This window comes from Piliocolobus tephrosceles, chromosome 6 (genome assembly GCF_002776525.5).
Source record: "Piliocolobus tephrosceles isolate RC106 chromosome 6, ASM277652v3, whole genome shotgun sequence".
Taxonomy (NCBI): Eukaryota; Metazoa; Chordata; class Mammalia; order Primates; family Cercopithecidae; genus Piliocolobus; species Piliocolobus tephrosceles.
In genome coordinates this window covers 134,322,868-134,347,953 of record NC_045439.1, presented here as the reverse complement: position 1 = coordinate 134,347,953, position 25,086 = coordinate 134,322,868, and the positions used below count along the sequence as shown (strand labels likewise).

General features: G+C 38.0%; 1 protein-coding gene across 4 annotated transcripts in view; it reads left to right on the top strand.

Moving 5' to 3' along the window:
• The window catches only part of MCTP2 (multiple C2 and transmembrane domain containing 2), a 269,346-nt gene that overhangs the window by 170,549 nt on the left and 73,711 nt on the right, over positions 1–25,086 (top strand). For all 4 annotated transcript variants that reach the window (XM_026455447.2, XM_026455445.1, XM_026455446.1 and 1 more), the window contains 2 exons: positions 1,111–1,185; positions 3,071–3,190. In XM_026455447.2, the coding sequence (XP_026311232.1) occupies positions 1,111–1,185; positions 3,071–3,190 (195 nt within the window). The remainder of the gene's footprint in view (positions 1–1,110; positions 1,186–3,070; positions 3,191–25,086) is intronic.

The window sequence follows — 25,086 nt, the reverse complement described above, 5'->3', positions numbered from 1 at the left end:
AAAGCTGAGTCATAAAATGTGCTGGACATCCCAGCTCTCAAGTGGTATTAACCCTGTTGAATCAGCAGAATTGATGTTGTTTAATTCTCAATAAATCTAAGTTGTCAGGGAAAAAATTAAAAAAAAGGAAAATTATTTTTATATAATCTCTTTATTATAAAATTTTATATAAAATGTGTATAATATAACCTATGTAATATATAATTATATAACATAGTATATAAAATGCATGTTCTATATTATGTAAATTAGATATATATATATATATATATATTTTTTTTTTTTTCCTCACATTCTCAATAATACTAGAACTCTGGGCACAGTCTCCAGTATAAGGATGTGTTGCTTCTTCTTCCCATTTCCTTCCCTTTCCCTTCAAGGAAATTGTATGTGCATTTTATAAGCAGGTCATCCTCATCTCCTCCTTTCTTCTGGAAAACGTTTGTATATAGAGTATGTATCCTGGTAAAACCTGAGTTTAAGGGAAAAGTGGAATACAGACTTGAAGAGAAAATATTTCAGTTAAGGGATTTTACAGTTCATGTGATGTGGAGAAGGACTTGAATCTGATTCTTTGGGGTCTTACTCAGTCTGGTGGTTTGAACAAGTGCATAAGTCCCTCTGAGCCTCAGTTTATTCCCTGTAAAATGGGGTTAAAATGGCTCATTGACTTATTTTTCCAGGTCATTGAAAGAAAATAAGATTCTCTGTGAAAAGTGTGTGTTCATAAACTGGAAATGGTTATTCACCTGCAGACATTTTTGGTAGAAGCTTAACTTTAAAGGATTTCAGAAGGAAGTTTTATCTTTTACAGACATTAGTTTGAAAAGTTCATGAACATCAATCTCTGCAGTGGTTTAAAATACCCCCGGAGAATGAGCCAAGTGAGACAGTACCATTCTAGACTCAATCTGACCCATGCCAGGGACTTTTATCAAATGAGACCCCCAGAAACATATACAGGGCACACGAGTGTCCACCATTTCTTTGCTCCCTACTAAAGTCAGAGTCAGAAGCTATTGGTTTGCATGATTTTCCCAGTCATTAAGAAAACTAGATGGATGAAGTCCCTATAAATGCTGCCCTTTTTAAACAATGATGTCTTTCTAGGTCAAAGCAAGTATTAGGACGTTTACTCCCAGGGAAAAGCGCTTTGTTGAAGACAGCCGCAAGCTGTCCAAAAAGGTGGGTCGGTACAGTAGGTGGCTCGTTAATTGGTACACTCTGCACCTGAAGTATTAACACTTGCCTATAATTTCTTCCTTGATTCTTTTCCTCCCTCTTATTCCTCCTTTCTCCCTCTTGTCCCGTCTCTCCACTTCTTTCTCCTTGTCCCCTTTTCTCCTAAAATAAGGAGGTCAGTCAGCTCCCATAAGAAGGACAGGACTTAGAACATACTTATTGGATGAAATAGAAGTTCTCGGACCCCATTATTCTCCTGATTCATTGTATAAACAAAAATTCCTAGCATCAAGACTGTCAATGTCTTGTCCTGCATACCCGTCCTTTAATCATAGCCATTTCGTCCTCTGCCCTTTAGAGAAGTTTCAGGGAGGCACAGTGTGTGGAGTCAATAACAGAATTAACCCAGCAGATCTTCAGAGACTTCTAGCCTGGGCTTCGCTCATGACTGCTCCTGCCACTTCGGCGTGGTCTAAATTTGGGATGTGTTGGCATTTCACCCCATACTGAATGCAAGTTCTCTCCCTCTGCCTATTGCCCTTAATTCCTCTCTCATTCAGTTCAACAAAAGGTGAAGTTCAGGGCCTGGTAGGAAGTTTCACTTTTTTTTTTTTTTTTGTGACCTTTACATTTCTTTTTCAGAGTCCCTCCCTGTTGTACTCTCCACAGCTCAGGATTTCACTGTGTACCTATCATCCCTCTTCAATTGTATAACAAAGAACAAAGTGTCCCCTTTTTCAAGAGTTTATTACTTCCACCACTTCCTTTGGGGTGAGCAGCTGTGGATTACATAAAGCAGTTAAATATAAAGACATCTTATCATCCTTTTGTTTCCCATGAACTTCTGGGCATACTTGGGAAAGGCCTTAAACGTCTTCTGAGGGGAAGCCTCCAAATATTTCATTTTAGTCTGCCATAACATTGAGTGTAATATTTATTTTGTGAAATCTGAGTAAATGTCTTATTTTATTATTATTATTGCCTTTCGCTCTGTTTACTTGAAAGTTAAAACCTGGGTTGAGGTGGGTGGGGTAGCTGCTTTGCAAGCACATTGAAATGAATCTGCCTACAACTGGGAGACAGACGTTTCCTTTGCAAAACAAGACCTCCATGTGGGGTGACTTTGGGCTCTGAGAGCACCGGGGAACTTGGGGCTGAAATCCTGGGGTATGCGAGGACCCTCCCCACGTACCTCTTGCTACTTAGACCCCCAGATTTTGATAAACTTGGAACATTTCCTTAGGATACAAATACTTGAAAGCATTTACTCTGTGACAGGCACCTTTCTAAGCTTTTTCATCCTCTCAACAACTTGTAAGATTGGCACTAATATCAACCCTATTTTATAAGAGAGAAGTTAAGTAACTTGCCCAAGGTGAATTTCAACCCCTTCCCAGAACTCTACTTTTCTGTAGACCTCTGGACTAGATAAGCTATAATACTTGTATGTTTTTATTATAAATCTATTCATTTGCTTCCAAACTAAACAATATAGACACTCATTCTGTGTCTGTATCACTCTCTCTCTCTCTCTGTCTTTCCCTTTCTAGTTCTCTCTGCCTCTGTATGTGTCTTTCTCACACAAATTCACCAGCATTAAATACCTGGCTTCTGTAGTTTCACCATTTCCATTTTTGTTCTGAACACTGTTGAAACAGGCTGTTCTTTTTCAGATGAGCGCTAAAATGCATTTGATTCTCTTTTCCTCTGTGAATGATCATATTTTAAAAAGACTTTTAGATGTGTCAGGCCTTCTCCTTTCTATTATTATCATTTTTTAAAATTGGGATCTATACAGAATATACTTTAAATGATCAGGGTACCTGATCTAGATGGAATATTTGTAGTATTTAAATCTCGTTTCCTGTTTGTCATTTTTTTAAATCAGATCTTATCAAGAGATGTGGACCGTGTGAAAAGAATCACTATGGCAATATGGAATACAATGCAGTTCCTTAAAAGCTGCTTCCAGTGGGAATCTACACTAAGAAGTACAATAGCATTCGCGGTAAGCTTCCTTTCTGATGTTCAAATTATTTGCTTCTTATTTACACCTATTCATCTTTCTGAAATATATTACAGCATAGGTGATTATGTGAGGGTTGTCTAAGACAGTACTTAGGTCAAATTTACCCTGGGAAATCCCTTAAATTACCCAAATCTTAGTCATATACGGTCTCTTGGTACATTTAAGAGCACCACTGTTGTATACATATGTTTAAATGTTTCTCCAGTTGTTGTTACAGCTACATTTGTATAGCCCTGCATTGTGTTTATTTTTTTTCTTTCTGTGCCAGTGACTGCCTGTAATTTTTGAAAAATGGCATCTGAAGAATCACATGACTGAATAATAACTGAATTGTTCAATTTACATTTTAAGTAAATTATTCCCGAACTTTGGTATTAAAGATGTTTATTCATTTCAAGCCAGTTGGGACATACTGATCATTACACATTAGAATTTCATTCAGTACCACAAAGAGGAACCACCCTGTATATGAAATGTACCCTTTTCTCTGGTGACATTGGCTCATCCTTATGAGCATAATAAAATCACAGAATCAAATCGCTGCAAGAGATCTTTAAACCACCTAAGTCTACCACTGAGAGCCCAAGAATCTTGGAAGGACTTCACAGCTGGCCTCATGCCTTCACTTTACATCTCAGGGCATCCTCTCTCATTTGTAATGGGACTTGTCCTTGATCAAATTGGTAATGTCAGCCATGGGAGGAGAAATCAAGGCTCCCAACTGCAAATCTCTATATATTTAGTATCATGCTATTCATTTCTGTCCTGTGCAAAGATCACTATAAAAACTAATACGAGGTATGAGTGGTCTAAGCGTGTGAATATCAGTCATGATCATTGGTGAATCTGGTTTCTGAATGTTATGTGGTTCTGTCTTCTGTTTCCTACTGCCAATATATGCTCAATGTTCTCTCTTAGCCAACAGGCATAGTAGCCTCATTTAAAAACTGGGGGAAAAACATATTTAGCCCAAGATGTCAATGGGTTCAGGTCACTCCCAACATCTTTATGCGATCAAGTACATCAGCTCCAAAAGAGGCTTTTCCTTTGCCGTTGGGGAGTATTTTGTTTGGTGTAGTTTATTTTAGTTCTCCACTGCTTCAGTGAAGAGGACCCATGCTGCCAGCAGGCTTGACCTTTTATATACTTTTTCTGCTGTCTGAAGTTGCTAAAACATTTGGCCTTAATAAAAACACTAATAAAGGTTTTATTAATCTGTATCCGTCATTGTCTCAGCATTTGTTTATCTACTTCCCTTTCTCACGTTCTCCTCAGCTGGTGGCTTCATGCGTTGGGTTCCTCTTCAACCTCCCCAGCTCCACCTCCCACCCGAATTCCCTTTCAAAACTTTCCATGGAATGTTCTATGCAATTCTGGGCAAAAGAGGAAAGTGAACACAATTGGTGGCTTCTTCCAGTCAGCACCCAGACAGCCGCTGTGAGGAGGAGAGGATTTCCTCTTTCTCGAGTTTAGTTTCTGGCACTGTGATTTTAGAAAAACAGAGATCTGTTGCCCTGGATTCTGTAGGGAGATGACAGAAATGATTAATGGGCTGCTGGCTTGATCTGAAGAAAGATTAGAACAGATGAATAGAAATAGGTTGTCTAATAGAGGAGACTTCTAAACAGGAAGGGAGCCTTGGAAATGGAGCCACTTCTCCACTGCCTTTTCTCTGAGGGATTCCTCCCTGCTGGGCTTCATGCCTCGGAGCAGAGCCCTCCCCCAGACTGGAGAATGCAGGCTGCCATGTTGTATTCTCAAATCTCTGAGGCCCACAGCAAGGAAGATCAAGATGGTGTTCTTCTTGCTGGTTTTCCAAAGTATGATTTTGCAAGGATATGTGGGTTTATGCGACTATGTGTATAGGGACGTTTCTCACTGGACACCATTGAAAAAAATGCAGAGCCAGTTAGATATGCTATATACCTACAGCCTATCATTTGATTGTTCTGAAAGTACTGGAATAAAAGTGCTCACTTAAACTCATTTTCAGTTTTAATTTAAAACTCTGCTTTCAAAAATTTAGACCATGTTTATGTTGACTGGCCTTAGTGATTCTCAGAAATATCATAACCATAACGTGGTGAATACTTCTGCTTCCTACGTTGACGAAGTGTAATTTTATTAAAAATTGTTTCTGTTATTCTTATTGTGATTATTCCAAAATGATTTCTGCTATTAAAGCGAGAGGCTATACAGAAAATGCTTTCTTGGGACAGAATAAAAAATGTATTTCAGTTTTTTTGTTGTTGTTTTTGAGACGGAGTCTCACTCAGTCACCCAGGCTGGAGTGCAGTGATGCGATCTTGGCTCACTGCAACCCCTGCCTCCTGGGTTAAAGCGATTCTTCTGCCTCAGCCTCCCAAATAACTGAGACTATAGGCGCACACCACCATGCCCGGCTAATTTTTGTATTTTTAGTAGGGACGGGGTTTCACCATATTGGCCAGGCTGGTCTTGAACTTCCAACCTTGTGATCTACCGCCTCGGCCTCCCAAAGTGCTAGGATTATGGGCTTGAGCCACCACACCTGGCCTCAGTTTCATCTTCTTTCATTCTTCTTGTAGTAAGATTATGGGTAGTCAAGCCTTCATTTCCTTTTCTTTGAAAACGCGTTTCATTCATGTACCTTGCCTGTAGACCTGTTAGCTGTCTTTAGGGCACTGGGTTGGTGGGGGGGTGGGAGCGGGGGTACACACCTGGGTGCCACCCTGGCTGTAGTGCTGTGTCCTCGAGTCTGTGGGGCTTCACGATGGGTTGTCTTTCTGCAAAATGTTGGATCCTCAACCTGCCAGGCTCTCCTCTGCCTCTCTTCACTATGCAACTGCCGTATCTGTCGGAGGTGACACACTGATGGATGTTCTCCTGTGATCTGTTGAAGACAGAATGCTGCTTGATGTCTTTATTCGTCATTGTGACACTTTGTTCATGTTCCAGCTGCTTGGCTTGGCATTACAGGGCAGAACAGTGGTGGTCTCTGAAGCAAGGTTTTAAGTCAAGGATTTGTTAAATGACCTGTAGTCAGGTCCTCTAATTGAAATTAGCGTATGTGATAGTTGAGGGTTCACTGCACAGGTGTGAAAGGAGCTATTTTAGTTGAACCAGGTCCCTGGTAGGGCTTTTCTTCCTGTGACGGTACAGGAAGTGATGCTAACACAACAAACTAAGGGCAGAACCGAAGGGATGTGTTTTCCTTCTGTTTTGTGAGAAAACATAAAATACTAACTTTATGTTCTGGACTCTTTCCAGGTGATACAAGCATGAACATTGTAGAATCATGTTTAATCTATTCTCAGTGTCAATTTTAAGACTTTATGAAAGCAAACCATATGTTTTCCATGGATGCCTGTATACATGTGCATGAATATAATCATATCCTGTTGAAAGCAGCAGTTACAAAAAAGCAGGTTCTTAAGATCTAGGTCCACGTGGTGTCTCATCAGAAGTGGATGGACAAACGTGAGAGAACTCACCTTGCTAGATGACCCAAGCGTCAGCTTCCTCTACCATGCGATTTTTCACTGCTACACTTACAGGGGTGGTTGTATTCCCAATATGAGAGAAGAAAGTTATCAGTAACTCACTGGCACTTGCTATGTTAATGTTGCTGCATAGTGTTGAATTTATTATTATAAGAAATTAAACATGGGCTTTTGTAGGGTGGTCAGACCATTACAAATCAAGTTTCTACAGACTGAGTTCTTCTTGTTAGGATGAACATTGAAAATCTTTCTCATTTTGTCTTTTCAGTCTTTCTCCTTCCCCTAGGTTTTCTAGACATTTTGGTATCTTGCCTTTTCTAAGGTTTACTTAGTTGTATTAAATTAAGTAGATATTTTTTCTTTTTCTTCCTTCAAAAAGTAACATTCTTGACTTTCCCATTTGAAAAACAAATTAATATGAGATGTCGACTTAGTGAACGAAGCCAAATAGAACTAAAATATTTTGCCTTGAAGTAAGTGCACCTCTATATTTCCCTATGAATAGATTTGTAAATATATGTGGTATTTTATACACATGTACATACATACACAAGACGTGTACATGGCCATTCCCACACAGATTTTGACTATTTGTACTATTATTCATAGTTCATGTTATTTCAGTGCTTAGACACTGTCCCAAGGATTTTATAAATTTAGTTCTCACAACAGCCCGCTGATGTAGATGGTGAGTACTATCTTCTTTTTACAGATGAGAAAAATAAGCCTATAGAGGTCAAGTACAGTGACAGAGCTCGTGTGTGTGTGTATGAGGTGGAGGTGGAATTGAAACCCAGGCCATCTTGCTTTAGCCTATGCAGGCTTAACCCTTCAGCTATTCTGCTTCTCACCGATGCCCAGGATGCAATGCTTGTTGTCATTGTATTTAGATAATGACACCAGGAGCAACCATACTGATCATTTCTGATCTGTATTTAGATATTATGTGTGGGGATTAATCCTGTTCCAAGCTGTAATGCTATAGAGGAAAGAAACCCCCATTACATGGGTGGGAATAATTCTTCAGCTCAGACATTTTATTCACAAGTGATAATGAGACCAAAATCGAAGAAGCCAAAGGTGGCTGGGCATCACATGCTTTTGCATCCTTGGGATCCAGCTGGATGATCTGAAAAGCCTTAGAGCCTTGCTTCTAGACTGAGTCCCAAATTAGAGTCTGACTTAGTTTTTCCCGACCTTTGAGGAATGCTTTTAGATGATGTAGAGGGATTTTCAAGGGGAGAAGAAAGTAAAAACAGAAAACAACTAGTGGAAGGGTTCATGGAAGCCATTTGTACTTTTCAGTTTTTTTTTTTCTTTTTTTTTTTTTTAGTATTCCAAGTTGTTCAAAAAAGGGATGGGGTAGAAGAGAATAACCATCCCTTATGTTCCTTTAAAATACCTTGAAATAATAGCTATAAAAGAGGCCCACATTTCTAGTGGGGATCTCTATTTTATATACCCAGTGTCTCAGTGCAAATACATTATTTGATCATAATGACGATAAATTTGTTCTCAAAAGATAACTTTACATAGTGATATTTATATTGGTAGATCCAATCACGTATGGGTGTTTTGTTATGACATACTTATATTTTATAAATCCCAATATTGTCTATTAAAAGTCCTAAAGTTATATTATTATATAAATGCATTTTCATATGATAAAATATTATTTACTTGACAGATGGCATCATCAGAAGGTGATTTTAAACAGCAAAGTTCTCCTGATGCTTTTAACGTAGAATTGCATTTATGCACTTTCATTTTTCCACCGATCTTTCAGGCACACACCTATTGTATCAAGGGAGGCAAGTCTGTGGGGCATTGATGGATTCTTTGTTTTATTAAATTTTTACTTGGACGTTTGATCTTAAAAAGTAATCTGAATCTACCATATATCAATAAGTGTCGTCATAAAGCTATGATTTTAACATCTGTGACTTTTTTCTGATTTTTTGAGTGTAGGGAAATAAAGAATTTACTTTTCAGAGTTGACAAGGACTGAAATATGATACACAAATTAAAGCATCAATCAACCTCTCCCTTAATAAAGTTAAAAAATGCAACTGTCCACTTGTTTGGTGATATCCCATATTTAACATATATAGAATTCTTAGCTTTTAGAGATGCTAGAATATTGAGAAAACGTGAAGTAATTTCACATAGAACTTAAAAACAACAGTAGCAGTAATAGAGTCAGCCCTTCCAACACACGTGTACTTGTGCACACACACACACACATGCATAAACACGAAGAAGTAGAGGACATTTGGGAAATTAAAAGTTGTTCTGTTGAATGTTTTGTGAAAACAGTTTAGTAAAAACCAAAGGCAAGGCCTTGAGGACTGCTGTTTTCCATGATTTCTCTGTGGACCGAAAAACATTCAGATTCATTTTGCTTTGGTACAAATGACAAATGCAATTACAACATTGTTTTGAGATTAGACTCTTTAAATAATGCTGGTCAAATGTCTTTTTGATGCTTTCGATATTTATGTGTTAACTGTGTCTAAAAGATTTACTTTAAGTTTTGTCACCAATTTACTCACAACCAAATGCACTTGCATTTGATTAAGCTCTTTCCTTGGTTGTGACATCCACCAGAAGTCACAACTGGATGTGCAGAGCAGACATCGCTGCCCATTTGCTAGGTGTGTGTGCAGTTGATGCTCAAAAATTATAAGTATTTCTGTAAAGCTGGTAAAACAAAATTTCACAGTTCCAATAACCAGAAGAAGAGGGGTTTTTAGACATCTTAAAAGTGTGTATATATAAGAGCACACACATATCCATATACATATATATGCAAAATGTATAGCTATATTAAATGCTTAAAATATTTGGCATCTTATTATTTGTTTTAACATATGTAAGATAGTTTCCCTAGTCTTCCTTTTCATGAAGGACTATATAATATACTTTCAAAATATTTTAAAGTTTTTTCAGCACTTTTTAAAAATAGGAACAATCCATCATTGCATATTGTCAGTATAATGTTTACAACATAATTGCACCTTCTATTGGCAGGTTCTCAGGCATTAACTAATTATGCAATTTAATAAAATTACAGTAATTGCATTAAAAAGATTATCTGTTAAAAATTTAAAAGGACACTATTAACTGTTTTAGCATATTTTCATGTTTATATTTTAAATTTTGTGAGTGGTGATTTCAGACAGAATCATAGATTGACTGACTGAAATCACTTATCATTATTTTGGAGCATTTCAATTTTGACTAGTAAACATTAGATCTCAATTATTGTAATCATAGCACAGCCATATTCACATAGCCTGTTAGATGTAAATGATTAACTCCCCCTTTTGTGTATAGGTCCAGGCTCTGTGTGGGACCCTGTGTCACTACCACTGCCTTTTCCGAGCTTTCCGTTGGTGTGCACTTGCAAGCACACATTTTCTGCCTTCTCTGAATTTTCTGTTTAGGATTCTGTGATGGTTAATACTGAGTGTCAGCTTGATTGCATTGAAGGATACAAAGTATTGATCCTGGGTGTGTCTGTGAGGGTATTGCCAAAGGAGATTTGAGTCAGTGGGCTGGGAAAGGCAGACCCACCCTTAATCTGGGTGGGCACTATCTAATCAGCTGCCAGTGCAATTAGAATATAAGCAGGCAGAAAAATGTGAAAAGAGAGACTGGTCTAGCCTCCCAGCCTACACCTTTCTCCCGCGCTGGATGCCTCCTGCCCTTGAATATCGGACTCCAAGTTCTTCAGCTGAGGAACTCAGACCGGCTCTCTCCTTGCTCCTCAGCCTGCAGATGGCCTATGGTGTGACCTTGTGATTGTGTGAGATAATACTTAATAAATGCGCGCGCGCGCGCGTTTGTGTGTGTGTGTATATATATATTCCATTAGTTCTGTCTCTCTAGATAACCCTGACTAATATGGATTCCTTGTCTTTTACAGATTCCAAGTAGTGCAGTCTAGTTCACTCTGTTTTCCAGAGATACCCTGCTGAACTTGATCCAGATTTTAGGATCTTTAATCTTAAAGACTCCAGAGGTCATGTAGCTCCTTAATGCAACTGATGCTTGACTACCACCTTCTTCAGGCTTGCTCCTTCTCAATCCTCCCTCTTTCCTCTTCTCTCTTCCCTTTTCTCCTTCCCCGTTCCACAAGCAGTGATGGTTTTGAGTATCTAATACACTGCTAGATATGGAAATGCAAAGATGAATTTTCATACTGAGCACTCATAAGTCTGTCTACCCTCCTCCCATATTTTCCACTCACCCTTCCTTCCCCCCTCCCTCCCCCCCCCTTCTTCCTCCTCACCCCATTTATCCCCTCCCCTCTGCCTCTCTCCAGCAGCCCTCCTCACCTCCTTGGTTTCCCTACTTTATTCCCCCAACTTTCTTCTATCATCCTCCCTTATATTTGAAAACAAAAGGTAATGGTTTGATTATTCAGGCATATCATAAGAAAAATGTGCTTTTTGGGAATTAAATTAGGTCATAAGCATGGAAGTATTTTAAAAACATGGAATGGGTTCCAAGTATGGGTAGGAATTACTATCTGATATAACTATTGGTGGGTGATGGTATTCTTCAAAATCAGAGAAAAGCCTCATTAAACCACACACGCACTCATGTGCTATTTCATTGCAAAGTGTTTTTGTGGACCTGGACTTGTTGAGAAGCTGTTCAATGACAGGGTGGAAATGCAGAGCTTAGTATTGTGTGCTGTGGTTAATGTTCAGGAGTCGACCATTTCCAGGACTACTTAATGTCTATTTAACCACCAGATGCCAAAGCAGAGTTCTACCTCAAGGCTATGATAATACTCTTCATGCTTGAACTAATACATTCAGTTCATGTCAAAAATAGATGGCTTATGCCTGTAGTTCCAGCACTTTGAGAGACAGAGGCAGAGTTTGAGGCCAGCCTGGGCAACAGAGTGAGACCCCGTCTCAAAAAAAGAAAGAAAAGAAAGAAAGGAAGGTATTTTATTTCAATGACTTAATACTTCAGGTTAATGTCATGTGTTATATAGTTATGCAGTATAACACAGCCTAATGATTGAAGGATTGTTTTAGAATATTGCAACCTGCAGAAAGGCAAAGGCCCAGTCTTTCATCTTTGTGCATATCCTTACTGCTTAGGATAATGTTGGGTACGCAGTAGGCATCTAATCAATGCTTCTTCGAAGGGTGCTAGAACTAGTGAAAACCATCTGTTACCAGATGTTGCTTTCGTTTTATTCTTACACCTCCCCTGATCATAACAGCCTGTGGCTGCATCGGTAGCTAAAATCCAAAAACAAGCTAGCAACTTCATCATATTCTTGTCTGATATGCACTTTTCTGACTTTTTCTTGATGCTGCCCATCCAGGGATTGTGCTAATTAGTAGCAAAATGGCCAAAAGGCAGTCAGGAGGAGGAAGACAGCTGGCAAATCTCTAACTGCCATCACAGCCCCTGAATCTGAGAATATTCCATTCTTGATATTTTCAGAACTGAATGCCTTTTCTCCCCTCTCATTTGTTTCTATATGTGACACCTGGATGTGCAAACATTTTGCGTGATGCAAAACCAGAAAATAACATTTAGAAATAGGGGGACCTAGTGTGTGTGAAAACAGTTGTAACCACTTCCCTATGTAGGTTTTGACCTGTTGAAGAGCCATGCTCAGCACTTAGATATCTGGCTAATTTGATATTGCCTTTTTTTTTTTTTCATTTGTTTCTAAGCTGTCATTTTTATTAGTCTCTCTGGCTGATCTTTTGGAGCTCCTCATCAGGTGGCGTGTGCTTGCCATTGTCTGGCTGTGCTTCGCAAGCGGAGGGCCCTTTTATTGCTGTGTGATGTGGGCGTGCTTGCTGGGGTAGCCTGTAATTAGACCCACCACAGGTGACAGTTACTAGAGAGCCGAGTAATCATTCTAGCTGCCTGATCTGATGTTTATGGAGAGAAACCTTCTTTGTGGTCTGGTTAGGGTTTACTACAGCATGTTGTACTTTTGCCATTTGATTTATGATTTAGAAAGGTGTGTTTTGTTACTGCTCCCTTTCTCTTGGGGTTGTGTCACTGGCTTTTTAAATAACAGATGCATTTTAGAGGAAGATTTTTGTTAGTCTGATCATCCACGTCTCACACAAAAAGAAAAGATTCTGATATTTAATCAAAATCAGGTTCAATGTATAATCATCTAAGCTTGCTCTTGCACAGTGTTTACTGACTGTTTTAGTCTCCCTGGGATTCTCTTATTACCTAAATCCATATTGGTTTTGGCCTTTTAAAATGACTTTTCTATTGCTTCCCAAGCTCTTTAAAGTTTCTGTTTTAATTCATTGTCTGGGATGCTTCATTTTGTCGAGGAAAAAAACCCAAAACAAAACAGAAATATACTTCTGGGCCCCATTGGTGTTAGGCAAGACCCAACAGCTGTTGTTTTAATCTAGAAAAGATGGAGCCATAGAATAAGGTAGGAGGGGCTTTCGTGGTCGGTCTGAGGGGAAGAAGAAAGCTGCAGGCTTTGGGAAAGTGATTTTCCCAAGGCCTCCTCATTTGTTTGAACAGAGGATTCACAGCCCTACACTACTTTTATAATGCATGGCTTATATAGTCATAAACTTAGAAATTATGGTTTTAGTTCATGAGTACAACCTGCATATATACAGGATCCTTGGACTCAGCTTTTTTTTTTTTTTTTTTAAGATACATTTTCCCTCAGGTCTTACATTTGAGTAAAAATAGTTTGTGAGCCTGTGGAGTTGCTATTCGGAGTGGCAACACACCGTAGGGAGATGTAAATCTGCATTGTTACCTGTTACCTTGTGCTCACTTGACTGACTCTTCTGTTAGAACAGGTGAATTTTCCTCATCAAAATGTTGTATGCATAGTGATGACAGTAATGAAGATGATAACGATGATGACAAGGATGATGATGGTGATGAACGGTGCTTTTGTGTTTGGGAGGTGTTTAAGTTTTGACTTCTGCGATAAAAACTTGCTCTTACTTTATTAGGCATTAGTGACACTTTTAGTGAAGCCTTGTCTTACATTGCCTTCTCTTTAAGAAGGAATAGAGTATTGCTTCTTAAAGTGAGTATGCCTTTATTAATAGCCACATTGCTTCTGCTCTGGATTAAGCTAGGTACATGCAATTCTAAACATTTTGTGTCCCATAGCAAGAGCAGTTTTCCTTGGAAATCACCGAGACCCTCGATTTTTTTTGTAAGGAAACTTCTATAAGCTAATTCATTGCCCCCCATCCCAAAATTCTACTTTTCACAATAGGAAAATGCATAGTGCATTTAGCTGTTAAAAAAAAAATTAGCTGACTGTGGCCTCATTAGCGGCACCTCTTTTGGCAAATTTGATTTTGCATTTCATTGGTGATTTTTACATTTTTAATAATCTACATGTTTTCAAAAAATTGATTTCCTAGAAAGTTAATCAAAAACAGGATTGGGGAATAAGAGGAGGTAGAGAAAAAAGGAAAAGGAAAGAAAAATAACAAATAGCTTGACAATTGCTTGGGTTTACTTAAAGATAGTCCTGCAGGTGGCGATAGAAACTCATAAATGATAAAATCCTAAGGGCTAAAATCCTAAAATCCTGTGGGCTACTTCTTGGGGATTTTAATTTCAGCAATTTATTTTTAATTTGATACAATTGTCTACAAGCAGAAATTATTACATTAGTAAAAAAAATTCAAATTTTCATATTGTGTACTTTTCTGTTCTGTTTTTATAATAATTTTCTTGAATATTCTGTAGCACATTCTTCCTTATGCAGAAGAAATAAGATCCAGATTACTGCCCAGTTGGTACAGATTTCATTAGGAAAATAACCATTTTAAGGCTTCCTTTTTAAATTTCATTTTTACTTTCTTTAACCTGCAGCTAAAATTTGATGTTTATGACATTGGCTAGGTTTAGCTTCTATGAAGGCCTTTGCTCTTGGGTGTGACATGGCTTAGGCGTGACACTGAGAGTGTGTGTGTTCACAGAGACATTCCTTCAAATCATAATATCAAATCTAGTTGCTTCCAGAGGCCATTTCCTCCCTTAGCGAGGTGTTTCCAGTTAGTTTTAATGTGCCTAGGATCACAAATTTCTTGAAAGCTATTTTATCCAGGGATAAAAACAAAATATAAATATGTATATTTTTAACATTAGAAAATAGATAGTGAATATGATAACATTTTTTCAATTCTTTTGGTTATTTTGGACACGAGGCATTGTCAAAGCAAAGTGAAAGCATTTGGAATATAGGAGATCTTTCTTTTCTGCTGGTTAAGGTTTAAGAGTTTTTAAATTGCTTTTTCTGACAGTATATATTCATTTATGGTTTTTTAAGTTTGAGTCTGAAAATGTAAACTCTAAAGGATAAAACTAATTTTCAGCTGTCCTATTTTCTTATAGTCTCATTTAGAAAACCTTTGCAGTGTACATTTTCAAGGGGGAGCTGCCTTGATTCTAAGAAAATGTAATTATTTTGGTTTAAACACTTTAGGCTTTAGATGTTGAGTGTCATCAACAGACAACTGTGATGGTCTCGAGCAAATTATGTGAATTGCAGTCTCTGCCTTTCCTCTGAACATTTCACTAAGTCTTACGGTAAAGTTCAAACCAGTAATGTCTTATATGCTGTACCCTTGGATCCAGAATTTTTTATGATATAATAGAAGAGGCAGAAAAAGAAAGAAAAGAAACCTCTGGCCTTCTTATATTCTGTTTCAATTGTTCTTCCAATTACTCATGAGGGAGAGGAGTAGAATGCAAGTCAGACACTCTGAAAACCTATTTTGCAGCCTTCATATAAAAAATATTCAGTTCTCTGCTCTGTTAGCAGCTGACCAAAATCTAATCCATTAAAAAATATATCGTGGTAAGCAGTTCTTGAAAATGTTTATAATAAATGGTAAAAGCCAAGCTTCCACTGTGAGATTAGCGGTTGGAACAGGATGTGTTCATCAGGAAATAGGTTATTGCCTGACTAGTGTGTCCTGCAGAGTAACCTGCAGGATAGATGGAGATTTAAAAGTTTGCAGTGCAAGGATTTTATTTGATTTTCCCCCTTTGCTTTCTTTTGCATATTCCAGTATTGTTTATCACTCATGGTATTTTTCCCAATGACTCTCTTATGAGGTTCATTTTACAAACAAAAAGTATGGCATGTTTTGGGGGTTGGTTCCATTCACACCCCATGATCATCTAATGACCTATGGGTATTAATGTTACTAATACACTTTTACATTACCGACTTTGTAGCTTAAAGATAAATGTGAAAGAATATTTTCCAGAGATCTGGACCTACCCCCAGCTTCCATCTTAAAGATACAGGAAATGCTGCAGAGAATTATTGTGTCTTTCCTGCTTTTTGCTTGACTGCAGTCCAGCCTCAGAGTCAGTGGACAGTAGTGCTCATGAATAATGCCTTCTACGTGGATGATACCTACAGTAACACAGGAGTGACTAAGAGATCAAATACACTGGCTAAAAAGCCTTAGGGAAGCATTATGTGTCTGAGGTCTGATCTATTGTCTGGGAGGTCGGAGAGTGTTAATGCACTCTGCAAAGATTACACTCCCTCTCTAATTGCTCAGACACTTCCTTAAAGGATTTAAACAGTCAGGAAAGGTGATGCTCCTTGTCAATTTTTGTCTTCTGCCTGCAGTTGAAGTTTATCTGTCTTTCCACTGAGACCACTAGATCAAGTAACCTAGACGGTGTCAAAGGCATAAACTCTGAATTAGGAGTGAAAGCAATAAGAGATGTTATTTACCGTACCATTGTTACTTGCTCTTTAAATGCTCTACATTCCATTTCTGGTGTTTACATAGTGAAAATGACAGCATCTCTGTGTTCCAAAGGGGGTCTGAAAAGTGTCCAAGGCTTCACTTTGACTTTTGATCAGATTTGTTTTCATAATCTTTTCGCAGTGCCGTAACACCCCGTGCAGCATTCTGCATTTAGGTTATTTCAGCTAAATATGTAGAAAATAGGTGACCTTTAGGATTTCCTCTGTGCATCTCCCCAACCTCACCCCTCCCAACACACCCCCATTCTGAAATATTTCCCCTGAATTAGGCATGTGCAAGACCAACCACATTTAGGACCTGACAACTTTGTCCAGATCATCATTGTAAACTTCAAATGATACACGGACACATTTGAAAAAAGGTCTCCTCTCTGCATTGGAGAATCTTCTTGTGTATCTGAGAGCTGATACAGCAATTTTATCAGACTCTGTATCTTTTATATTTGTATCTTTGATTATAACTCAGGGTTTCCTAAATGACACTGAAAAGCTTAAAGAAAGGTTTTACTAGTTCTTTCCCAATGGCAGTTTAGGAAATACCGGGGAGCTGTGTGTTTGCAAAGAGCATAATGAACTCCTTAAATTCATAGTCTGTGTTGCTGCAGGAAGGAGTGGGGAGTGCAAGCTTGCATTCCGCCTCGAGCATTTTCTCCCCACTATGCACAGCTGCGTCATTGAGAAGTAAGAATTCCTCTTAGACCAGTTCAAATTGCTAATATATGTGTCCTACAGCCTGCAATATAATATTTATGTAGCTTCCGAAGGAGACCTGGGAGGATTCCCTGTAATTCAAGATGGTAGTCTGACTGATGGGTGTAGAAGGATTTTTTTTTTTTTTTTAAAGAAATCCTTGTTTGTCCCATGAGATTTTCACACTTTTCGGCTGACGGCGCTGTATTTTACTCATCCTGTATAAAGCTGTCAGTGTATTCATTATATGTGTCTCTTGAAGACTCTGAGCAGATGAGGAGAACAATTGCTGGAGGGGGAAAACACATTTGAATCGAAATCTTCAGAAGAGCATTTCTGTAGTCTCTCCTGTTCCTGCTTCTGTGTGGACTGTCCCTCGCACTTTCTCTGATTGCGTGTTATCTCACACTGTTGGTAGATTACACTGAATGTTTCATCTGTATATAAAAATTAAAAATTCAAACAAAAATCTGGCCCACATGAAGAACAGGCCCTTTGGGCATATGGTTCATTATGCATATTCGTTTAATTACTAAAACACTTGCGATGGCTTTAGTGCCCTTGCTTTCAACTTGCAAAGTTGGATCTCTTCTATTGCACAGAAGATATAGTGCAGAATTCTGTTCTGAAGGAGAAAAAAAGAAAAGAAAAAAATAGAGCCTTTGAAGAAATTATTGGAATTCACCAAAAGGAGGTATGATTCTCAGTATGAAACAAATGGAAGTAGGGATTTCTCCCCTTCCTCATTTTTGTCATCTCCTTCTCCCTCCCATTTCTACCACTGCCCGGAAGGCTGTTTTTACTGTGGTTAGTTTATAAGTAACGTGAGACTAAGGATTTAGGTTTCAAACGTGTTCCCTCTGAGCGCCTCAAGTCTCATGATGAAGCAAAGTTTTATTGTTTAGAAGGGGGCTGCTATGAAAGTGTGACTTTAATTGATTTTTCAGGGCAAACAGGTGGTGATGGTTTAGACATCTCCTGGCCTGAGTGCCACTCCTAATTTGGGGCTACACATATAATAGCTTTATTAAAATAAACAATCCCTTGGCTTTGGTTTTACCTGAACATCTGCCTCCCGGTTTTTAAAGGGTTTTTAAAAATATTTTCATTGTGTGCTTAAAAGGGTGTGATCCTAAAATAGCTAAGAAAGACTTTATTTTCTATTTATGCCATCAAATTTGTTATTTTTATCTGATGTTAAAGACACTGAAATTTAGAAGCATCTTTAAATGGGATAATCATTACTTCAGTAGTTTTCTTTAGAGCACATTCATGTGCAAGATGCAATAGATTTCCAATGTAACAGGTCAAAAATTGAATTTGTGGTTGCTGCGTTTTGATTTGAACTTTTATCTTGGTGCACAAAAGATTGTTTGAGTGAGTACATGTACTTGCGTGTGTGTACACACATGTTTTACGACCATATTTTGGATTTATTCCTGAGCTCTGGTGATGTTTCAGCATTGTAAAAAAGCTCCTTGAACTCCTCTTGATCAGAATAAATTCAAGACTCCTAACAGCATTTCTAAGGGAAAGGAGGATCCAAGCCTTGGCATCATTCTTGTTTTTAGTGGCAAGTATGTGTGGCTCTGATACAAGCACATTTTTGCTTTTCAATTAAGCAAATAGGTAGTCTGAGTAACAGGAGACCATCCAAGACATTCTTGATACAATTCCTAAAGGAATTGTACTTTGCTATAAATAGCATCACTCACTAATCATTATTGGAGGGTTCCTGAATTAGGGCACCTTAGTCAGTTTTAAGCACATGGAATATGTACAAAGCTGTTGCAGGCTTAATGTGAACTTACTGCAAGCCTGCTTCTTTTAGTGCCAGAAATAAAGCTGCAAGTGGAGTAACTTAATACAGTGAACTGCTTTACTCTATCGCTGCACTAATGCTAATTAGATACACTTGCTTTATTACCCAGAGCATTTTTTTCTGTGTTCATTCTGATCTAATCTTTCTATGAACATAAAGGAGTAAGTCATGAAGGAGTAAGTCGTAAGTGTTATGTTTAAGCTTTTAGTCACAATTGCAGCCTAACGTTCATGTGAGCAAAGTCAGAGAACACTCTTAGAGAATGCTTTGTCCACTTACAGTCCAATTAGAATCCCATTGGACTTCTACCATGGAGGGCCCCACAGTGCCAAAAATTACGATTCTGAAATGAGTAAGACACTTATCGATACATTTAATGGAATTTTGTTCTTGACCTCTTCAACTACCCACCTTTATGGAGAATAAATAAATGCGTGAAGAATTTTTTTCCTCTCTTCCTTTAATCAGAGCAGAGAATTTGCTGATGGCTTTGAAAGATGTATTTACCAAAATCAGACTTTCAGCTGCTCAATTACCACCTTCTGCAAAGACGCATAATGAGAAATTTATTGTCTGATTCTAGACCTGAAATTATGATCATTCTAGAGGGAAAAAGCCAATAGTGCAGCACATTAGATGCTTTTTTCCTTTCATTTAGTTCAGTGCTTTTCTACTTTTTAAACTACTTTTTCTGCCTGTATGAGTGGTGTGGGGATTTTTATTGGGCCATAAGTGATTGTTTGACTTTTTTCCATTTATATAAAATCATCACAAAATGTAGACCATAGTGTGGCCAGTAGCATGATGCAAACATTAAAGGGATCGAATTTTAATAAATGCTTCACATTTAAGGGAAGAAAAACTATTTAATAAGAAGTGAATGTATGATATAGGTTAGAAGCCTTCTTTTCCCCCTGTTTAAAAAAAGTCCATTAATATATTCCAAAGGGGAAAATAAAAGTCAACGAAAACTTCATGTCTAGAAGAATGAAGTCTAAAAGCCTTTAACTTATATTTAACGTTAAGATAATATATTTTATATATCATATGTACTTTCTTTAAAATTAGAATGGATCAGCCATAGTCTTCATAGAAATGTTCAGTGTAGTGGTATTGTGAAACTGACAGTTTGAAAATGATATGCATTGTTTATTTAAATAGTCATAGAGGATAGTAAAAGTGAGAAACATTATAATCGAGATGTCTACCTACAAAAGCATTGGGAATAAATGGCCAGATGGGGTTATACCCACACCAAACTAGAACTACTTGATGGAAATGTGTCTCTAAGAGCAAGACACCAAGTCTGATGTTCCCCTAATTAACTGATCAGGTCACTCTATGACACATAGAATTAGTCAAAGACAATGTCAAATAAACACCAGAAATAGTACATTTCACTGCTCATGGATCTTAGGAAAACAAATGGTTAAAGAATTTTGGTTTGGTAACCTTTCTTTATATTATGGCACCGAGAGCATGACTTAGAGGTACAGGTGGAAATATGAAGGTTTTATTAGAGGGCAGGGAAGAAAAGGGAGGGTCAGGGCAGGAAAGGACATTTTGATTCTGGAGCTTCAAGAAGCGGAGATTTGCCAAGGCCATTCTTCCATTATTGGTGTCTCTTTCCCTTTCCCCTTCTCTACATAGGACTTTGACTGGGAAGAACATGCCCCCTCCTACACACACTGGTTTCTTCCAAAAGTGTAGAATTGGTTTTCCTGTCAGTCTAAACAGCCTCTCCTAGTTTCCCTTCACCCCTTTTACGTTGTATAGGCAGACCTCCTTTTATCAGGCTTCACTTTATTGCACTTTGCACATATTGTTTTGTTTGTTTACAAATTGAAAAATTGTGCAAACCTACATCTAACCAGTTTATTGGCACCATTTCTCCAAAAAAGCAAGTTATCCAGAAGTTCTAGCTGAGATAATTGATAAAGGTGGCTACACTAAACAGTGGATTTTCAATGTAGAAGAAACAGCATTCTGTTGGAAGAAAATGCCATCTAGGGTTCCATAGCTACAGAGAATGCTTTATTTTAAAGCTTCAAAGGACAGGCTGACTCGCTTGTTCGGGGTTAATACAGCTGGTAACCTTAAATTGAAGCCAATACTCATTTAGCATTTTAGAAATCTTGGGCCCTTAAGAATTCTACAAAATCTACTCTGCCTGTGCTCTATAAATGGAACAACAAAGCTCGGATGACAGCACATCTGTTTGCAGCATCATTTACTGAATATTTTAAACTCACTGTTGAGATCTGCTTCTCAGAAAAAAATGATTTTTTTTTCAAAATATCACTGCTCATTGAAAATGTACCTAGTGACTCAATAGCTCTGATGGAGATATACAATGAGATTAATGTTGTTTTCATGGCTGCTAACATAACATCTATTCTGTAGCCCGTGGATCAAGGAGTAATTTCAACTTTCAGATCATATTAAATAAATATATTTTGTAAAATGATAGCTGTCATTGATTGTGAATTTTTCTGATGGATCTGGACAAAAAACCTTCTTGAAAGGATTCACCATTCTAGATGCCATTAAGAACATTTGTGATTCATGGGAGGAGGTTAAAATATCAATATTAACATGAGTTTGGAAGGAGTCGATTGCAGCCTTCACAGTTGACTTTGAAGGGTTCAAAACTTCAGTGGAAGAAGTAAGTTTAGATGTGGCAGAAATAGCAAGAATAGAATTAGAAGTAGAGCCTGAAAATATGACTGAATTGCTATAATTTCATGATAAAACTTGAACATGTGAGAAGTTTCTTCTTGTGAATGAGCCAAGATAGTGGATTCTAGAGATGGAATCTACTCCTGGTGAAGATGCTGTGGAAATTGTTGGAATAACAAAGGACTTAGAATATTCCATATCTCGGTTAATAATAAAACAGTGGAAGGGTTGGAGAATGTTGACCCCAATTTTGAAAGAAGTTCTACTATGGGTAAGATGCTATCAAACAGCATCACATGCTACAGAGAAATCTTTTATGAAAGCAAGAGTCAATTGATGTGATAGACTTCATTGCTGTCTTATTGTAAGAAATTGCCAAAGCCACTCCAGCCTTCAGCAGCCACCACCCTGATCATCAGCAGCCATCAACATTGAGGCAAGACCCTCCACCAGCAAAAAGATTATGACTCACTGAAGGCTCAGATGATAGTATTTTATTTTAGCAATGAACTATTTTTAATTAAAGTATATTTACTTCACCTTTTTAGACATATGCTGTTGCAAACGTAATGTTGCAACTTACCATTGCATATGTTGCTGAACACTGTACTAGACTATAGCACAGTGTAAACATAACCTTTATTATGTATTGGGAAACCCAAAAAATTGTGTGACTCACTTTATTGTGATTTTTGCTTCATTGTGGTTGTCTAGAACCAAACTCACAAGTTCTCAGATGCATGCCTGTGCAATTGTATTAATTTTATTTTGCTACTGTAACAAATTATCAAAGACATAAGTGGCTTAAGAGGACACAAATATATTATCTTGTAGTGCTGGAGGTCGGAAGGCTAACACTGGTCTCACTGGGCTAAAATTAAGGGAGGGCTCTGTTTCCTTCTGGAGGATCTGGGGAGAATCCATTTCCTTTGCTTTTCAACTTCTGAAGGCTGCCCCCACATCCCTTGGCTCATGGCCATTCCTCCATCTTCAGATCCAGCAAGGGAAGATTATTGAGTTCTCCTGTCACATGACTCTGACTTTGTTTCTGCCCTCATATCTTTTCTGGGCTTTCTTCTGCTTCTCTCTTCAACTTTTAAGAACCCTTGAGATTGTATTTGTCCCACTCAGGTAATTTGGATCATCTCCCTATTTTAAGGTCAGATGATTAGGAAACTTAGCTTCATCTGCAACCTTAACTCCCTTTGTCCCAAAACATAACGGGTTCTGGGAAATAGGATGTGGGTGCCTATTTGGGATGCCATTATTCTGCCTCCCACAATGAGGTCATGCATTCCTGTCTTCCATTCATGTGGCTTCCTGAAGGATAAGGATTTCTAAAGCAAGTTCTGGTTTCTTGCATAGGAAGTATTTCAGTGAGAGGCTTAAATTTGGGAAAAGGGAGGAGGTTATGTACTATAGACATTTTAATCTGAGAGCGGGTGGGAGGACAGCAGTTTGAAATATGTGGAAGTCACATGTTGTGGGCAACATGAAAGATCTTTGATACTTGGTGTGTTCAGTCTCCTTTCTCCATGACTGCTAGTATATGGCTGGAGGGCAGGAAGTCTGGGAGGAAGCTCTGTACCTGTTCACACCATGGGTCTTGGGCATGAGAGCTTTCATGGGGAGAGGAATGGATGGGCTAGTTCCAGGGGCCAATCAAAAGGGAAAAGAGGATAAAGAATAACTTTGAGGGTTATGCAGGACTCAGAAATAATTCCTAGTTAGTGGGTGAATATAGGGGGTACTACATCCATGGTGTTTCCCCACATGACTCTACACAGTTAGTCAAACTTCAAGTCACATTTTGAAAGTGAGTAAAATCCTGTATTCTCTGTAACACATCCTTTAGCATCCTAGGCAAAAGCAATCTTGCCCTTTCTCAGCAGCTGTCATAGTGAAACTCTTCCTATTTTGTTTTCCAGTTTCCCATTTCCCTTGCCCATTTTCATAATTAAGGATACCATGTCACCTGATGTATCTAGTTAAACATTTGATCATATCATTTCTTTGTTTAGAAATCCATTATTCTTATTTCATTTCAAATCACATCCTCAACTTCCTACTGTGAAATACAGGATTTTCCACGACCTGGTCCCCACCGAGTTCTCCAACCTTATTGCTACCCATTGCTCTATGAACCAGTGCTGTTGGATGTTTTACCATCTCCAAGCATGTGAAGCCTTTTTAAATTTTTACCACCGTCATATCTTTTGCTTTTACTCCCTCCTTCCCACTAAACACTAAACTATCAATCATTGTCTGTTTTTTTGTTTTTGTTTTTTTGTTTATTTTTGTAAAGATGGGGTTTCACTATGATGTTGCCCAGGCTGGCCTCTAACTCCAAGGGTCCTCCTGCTTTGGCCTCCCAAAGTGCTGGGATTACAGGCATGAGCCATGACACCTAGGCTAAACTGTCAGTCTTAACTAAGCACTTTCATTGTCTAGCATTGAGCCTAACACAAAGTAGTAACCAGGGAATTATCTGAGTGCATTTCTACAAAAATAATTGGTGAAATAGAGCCTAACAAACTTTATCTTCCAAGTGATTTTCTTCACGATTTTTTTCTCTGTCCTTTCACTTGGATGTAACCACTTATCCAATTGATAAAAACATAATGGCAACCATTCAAGTTCATCATTGCATTTAATCCTCTCAAGAGCCCTTGAGGCAGATATTACTATTCCCATTTCACAGAAGAAAAATGTTTGATAATGTTTCCAAGATCACACAGCTAGTACTGTAGAGCCATGATTTAGATCCAAACTGAATGTTTTCTACACACCTGTAAATAAATATTTACTGTTAGAAAATTTAATTACTTCAGAACTGTTGGGTGTAACACAAAAGGGAAAAGTACAACAGAACAATTAAAAGCGTTTGACTCCATATTCAAACTCCTCCAAAGTCAAACAGTAATGATTTTATGTCCTTATTTAAAAAGAAATATTCATTTGACTTCTATGGAATCATATCTAATGAGGTACCCTAATATTTGTACTTAAAACTGCATTTAAATAAGGCAAAATGGGAACTTGAATTTAGATATGTGTGCGCGCACAGGTGCATGTGTATGTCAGAGTTCATATTGGCAGCTGCTGGATAATAAAACCATACCTTATTCAATGTAGGGCAGTGATTGATAAAAATGTGTCTTATTCACTTACTCAGTTTAGAAGAAACTGAGTTTAGCAGCACAGTTCCTCAGAAGTAGTAAAAGTTTCATAATGGTTGAAATAATTTATTATTATTTTTATACTTTAAGTCCTGAGATATATGTGCAGAACGTGCAGGTTTGTTACATAAGTATACATGTGCCGTGGTGGTTTGCCACACCCATCAACCTGTATCTACATTAGGTATTTCTCCTAAAGCTATCCCTCCCCTAAACCCCCACCCCTAGACAGGCGC